Here is a 5,419-nt window from a genome sequence, read left to right as displayed (position 1 = left end):
GCCATGTGGTCACCTCCAGGGCTGGGATCAAACTCATGCTGAAGTAGTTTTAGCTTTTCAGTGCTGTGCTTTAACCCACTGCACCACCAGGGAGGGCCCTAAATATTAATCTTTTTAATTAAAAAGATGAAATATATTATAGATATGTTAGATATATCTATATATAAATTATTAGATATATCAATATATCAATTCTGCAATGCATGTAAAATGTTTCACAACACTTATAATAAAGATGTGTCTAAGAACACTTTTAAAAAGATTAAATATATGTTATAGATATATTATTAGATGTAGCTATATATAAATTAGATGTAGGTATTCCAAGGACAGGAAATACATCAAATTCTGTAAATGTTAGATAGGGTGGTGTTGAGGAGGGTGGGAAGGAGAGCGAGAATTTAAGCTCCCTTCTTCTTCCAACTAATCAATCACAAAGAACTGCCTGTGTTCCTTCATAAGCATCTCTCAAATCCTCTGCTCCATCACCACTCCCCTAGTTGAAGCTGGGATGCTGCAATACCTCCAGACTTTCTGTGCCCCACTATTATCACATGCTCAAACAAAGCTACGGGGATCCTCACTTCCTAGAAACTTGTAATTATCTGTTTGTGAATCTAAACATTCCTGGGTAGACTCAAATCCACACAAGGTGGCACCTGTGTCTGACTGTGGAATTTCCCAGAGGGTCTGCCCAATGTAGTCACCCAACAACATCAGTGATAAAATATTTATTTACACTGGTCCAGCCATGGTTGCTCCCTCTTACCATTTCAGATCTTGGTCCAAGTCCCACTTCCTTGTGTGTGCTCTGCCTTGGCACCCAATCCAAACCCTCCTGGTGATATCACCTGATCCGACATTCCATATCCCCATGACTCAGCCCAGGGTGTCCAACGGTCCTGAGCAGGAAGGACAGTAGTCAGGTCTGTAACTTGACTGTGGTCTCAACTAGCAACAAAGGTCTTGCAAACATCTATTCAGCCCAGCTCTCACACACGGCTGTCCTCCAGGCAGCTCCTCAGCAACACGGTCTTCAGGAGCCTGGGTGACCACTAGAAAAGTGATCCATCCTCTTCCTGTTACCCCTCAAGGAAGACTTAACTTGACTCCTCTCTTGAGGACCATATCCTGTGCTCAGGGTCCAGAGACAGGCCCTGAGGAGACAAGATATCGCCATTAGCTCTTAGCATTGTTGCCACACGCTTCTCTCAAGTCAGCTTCCTTTCTACTAGAATCCACCAGGAAGACCAGGACCGCTGCCCCCTGTGCAGATTGTCCAGCGTGGCCTTGCTGTGCAAGAAGTGTGGTGAGGCCCATCGAACTGTGCTGAGCATTTTGATATATTATTGATTGATGAGATAAGATGACATTGGTTTGTGTCTGTGGTTGTCTGAAGCCAGCATGGCTGTGTGATTTCTCTGTCATCAGCCTACTCTGGCTACAGTAGGAGCTGAGAGTTCAGGTATCTCCCTGCCCCCAGCACTTCTTATTCGTTCCTAAAATGTCCTTTACAAGAGAGACTTGCTAGACTGCCGGCTCTCCCCACTCAAGGACCTGCTACACCTACAGCCAAAGTTATCTGAAAAACAGATCTGAGTGAGACCTTCCCCTTTGTCAGAATCCCAGTTGTTGCTGCTGCCATCAGCTAAAATTCTAATTCAGCAGCAAACAAGAGTCTTAGCAAATTTAGCTGAATTCTCCCATCTCCTTCCATCCCGGGGGACCCTACTCTGTGGGCAGATTATGCTGTGATTTGATTATCTTGTCACCTTTACTTGAGTGCCCCATGGGCTCAGTGTGGAATAGTTGAGTCCAGACAGAGCAGGCAGGGTCCATAGCTGAGAAAAACAGAGGAGGACGAGATGTTCCCAGACAGAGCAGGGGTGAGCTGACCAGCTTTCCTGTTCATCTTCTCCATCGGTGTCAATCAGAGGCATCTCCTTAATTCAGTGAGAATCTTGCTTTGGCAACATGGAATTCACTTTCTAAAACTTCTGTTGGTAGTAGCATTTCTTGTTTGTTTGTTTCATAACAAAGGAGAGCCTAAGCTGGGGAGGGAGGGGGTGTTAGTAATCATGCATGGCAAACATTTTCCTTATTTTTCTGCTAAAATGTGCATAGGGCCAGGGCAAGAAAATATTTAAGGGAGGAGAAATACATGGCACTTTTGAAAGGCTAATTGGATGTGGATGGACATACTGAGATGTGTTCTGTCAGGAGTAATGTTTTACAGAGATGCAATTTGTGGAAAAAGGACCAGTTAATATTGATGAACTAATGTGCAGTCAGGAATATGGAAGTAATAATGCGGACTACATTGCCTGCAGGAAGATGTTTGTCAAGACTGAAATTGGAGTTTTCCCTTCTTCTTACTTGATTCTGTCTATAAACACACCAAGGAGTTTGTTGGGTTTTTTTTTTTTCTTTTTCAACAAAATCAAAAGTGGACTTTAAAAGGTATATGTACCACTTCACCCCTGATTTGTGGTGAGATGACCACAAGTGAGAATTCAGTGGAAACACAGGCCTGGGATTCAGCAAACGTGTGTCTCAAGTTTTACAATACCCTTCTGATTTCAAATGATATTTTTTATCCCCAGACCAATATCATTCCAATATTTTATTGTTCTAACTAATATCTGCTCACTTCTATCTGCCCTCTGGAAATGTGACAGAATTCTTTGCTCTGAGCACATGTCCCAATCTGGGATTCGGGAAGCATGATGATGAGCCCTATAGAACTGGCCTTAGAAGTGGAAATGGTTTCTGTGAAGATCTTTCCATTCTGTTCCAGGAGAACAGGGTTTACTTGCCCCAGGAGAAACATGAATATGGAGAGGGAAGATAGAACAAAAAGATCATGGGATGAATAATGGAAGATTCTTTTCTGGGGGAAAGAAATGCAGGAAACTCAATTCCTTAAAACACGGACAAGATTCCTGTACAAAGAGCATCCCGTGGATTGTCCAGACTGCTGATGTATCTCTTGCTTGTTTCCCAGCTCCCTTCTGCCCCAAAAATGCTTTAGGGGGGCCAAGCAAAAGCCCTGCCACTCGGCAGCAGTGAGCAGTTTCTAATGTCCTAAGAAGCTGAAGCTAAGCATACTTTGCTTAGTGTTTTATCATCTTTCACTCAGAGCAGAAGACTTGGGAACAAAACCCAATTTTAGGTGCAGTGCTTATTATGATGCCAAAAAACTTTCCTATATAAAAATCCCAGCACGGTCCACCCTTTCCCTTCTCAGCATCCAACGGCATAGATTTACCAGACAGCAATCTGTCCAACCTGTGTAAATAATTTTCCAGCCCCCACACTCATTACTTCTTTTCCATGCATTATTTTTCTTCTGATCATTATATACCACCAAATGCACTCTGCCTGGTGGCAGTCCCGCCCTACCCCTAGAACACCCATTTCACACATTCCTAGGGGTATTGCCCATTTAGGTGCTCATGGGGGAGAAAAAATGAACTTGCTCATCCACAGGACTGAGTGGGGACAACAGATCAGTCCAGTAAAGTCCCACCAATAGACTTTCTTTTCCCCTTCCTCCGCTCTTCTCCCTCCAGTTCCCAGTATACGCTACAAGAGTCTTTTGTTTTCCACCTCTTTGCAGAACATTGGCTGTGACGACTACCTAGGCTCCGACAAAGTCGTGGACAAATGTGGGGTTTGTGGAGGCGATAACACGGGCTGTCAGGTGGTGTCTGGCGTGTTTAAGCACGCCCTCACCAGCCTGGGCTACCACCGAGTTGTTGAGATTCCCCAAGGAGCCACAAAAATCAACATCACGGAGATGCACAAGAGCAACAACTACTTGGGTAAGCTCAGTCTTTTTCCTCTGTGGCTGCCAGATGCAGACTTCTTCCCAGATGGCAAGGTGCACACAGCAGTGTCCAGAGGCCCTCAGACACGGAGAAGATACCACTGGGAAGTGCACAGCTTCCTGTCCTTCCCTGAAAAGGAGAAATTTGGGTGGAGAAAATTCTTTTTAAAGTCTTGCAAGTAAATTTAATACCTACACATCAAAACTACACTTCGTTCCTATCGGGAGAAACAAGGTTATAAAATCAGTAATGAGCTACCCTATTTCTCTGAGATGGGGAGGGGGCAGGGAGCAGGGTGACCTTGGAAGAGCCATGAGGTCCACTAGTCTTTGTCCTATTGGAGTTGGGGGTTCAGTGGCAATTTGAGTTTGGGTTTTATGATCCTGTCTCCTCCCCGCATGTCGAAAGCAAAAGTCACTTTTCTTTCTGTTTCTGTTGCTTGTGGCCACAGCACGTAGACCCCCTTGGCAATCATTTGGAGCAATATCAATAACAAGAGACCATTTCCCACCTAAGTGGATTTTTGTTGATACCTCTTTCTGGGTTTCTGGGCTGATTGCATGTTAAGCAAATCAGGTCATACAAATTAATTGTTGCCACTTCATGCAAGCATGTACATACCAGTTACAGCATAATGTAAGGGAGCAATTGCTTCAAAGTCATTTAATTAGCATCAGTAGTCATTTTGCTTTTTTAGTTACTTATTTACTTATTTAACAGGAACATGAATAGCACAAACTATGTGTCAGGCATGATGCTTTGTGCTTTGTTATGTGTTGAAATCTTTATACCCTCTAAATAGCCCTAGGAAATACAAGCTGTTCCCATCCCCATTTTGCAGAAAAGGAAACAAAGACAGGAAGGTTATGTAATTTGCCCAGTTCCCACGGCAAGGAAGAAGTAGAGCTGGGATTTGAACCCAGACAATCTGCCCCAGCATGGTAGTATCAAAGTAAGTAAACACTTCTCAGAACAGCTGTAGCACACGTTAACCATGCAACAGGCTGCTGCAGTAGAAACACCATAAATTTTGCAAGTTTCAAATACCACAATACCCCAGAAGATAACTCCAGGTTCTGCAGCTCTTCCTTGTCTTCCCAGACAAATAAACCTAAATTTAGCCTCCCTGGATTGTAATGGCTCAAGGTAGAAGGCATAGCAGACACAACTCTGAGACCAGCCTAGTTAAAATGGAAAACTGTTACATTTGCTCTGGCAAGTCCAGAAGCCACCAAAGTCACAAGAAGCTTAGTTTCCCAGGATGTGGTCTCTGTTATTTTTAGTGGCAAAAGTTAATCTTTCTCCTTTCCTTTTTGTACTATTAGATCACATCTCCATAAATATCCCATTTCTTAGAAAGGAAAAAGTTCTCACCAGGATTAAGATTGTGTTCAAATGCACCAGCAAACAATCCCACTTTTTATGAGCTTTATATTGTTTTTAGTACCAATAAATTCTCCCTCACTGGAGTTAATCTCATTCAGTAAGCAGTTTTCATACCATGTCTTCTGTAGAGATCTTCGGTGACTGACCTGGATGTTTGAATGGAAACAGCTCTCAGAGCTCAGTATTTCGTTTGGAATAAGAAT

General features: G+C 43.3%; 1 protein-coding gene across 2 annotated transcripts in view; it reads left to right on the top strand.

Moving 5' to 3' along the window:
- Positions 1 to 5,419, top strand: part of THSD4 (thrombospondin, type I, domain containing 4) — a 478,159-nt gene that overhangs the window by 397,926 nt on the left and 74,814 nt on the right. For both annotated transcript variants that reach the window (XM_012728805.1, XM_004687625.2), the window contains one exon: positions 3,620 to 3,824. In XM_012728805.1, the coding sequence (XP_012584259.1) occupies positions 3,620 to 3,824 (205 nt within the window). The remainder of the gene's footprint in view (positions 1 to 3,619; positions 3,825 to 5,419) is intronic.

This window comes from Condylura cristata, unplaced genomic scaffold (assembly GCF_000260355.1).
Source record: "Condylura cristata isolate star-nosed mole 26May11 unplaced genomic scaffold, ConCri1.0 scaffold00023, whole genome shotgun sequence".
In the NCBI taxonomy this organism is placed as follows: Eukaryota; Metazoa; Chordata; class Mammalia; order Eulipotyphla; family Talpidae; genus Condylura; species Condylura cristata.
Note: the sequence above shows the minus strand (reverse complement) of the source record. Positions and strands in the feature narration are given on the sequence as shown.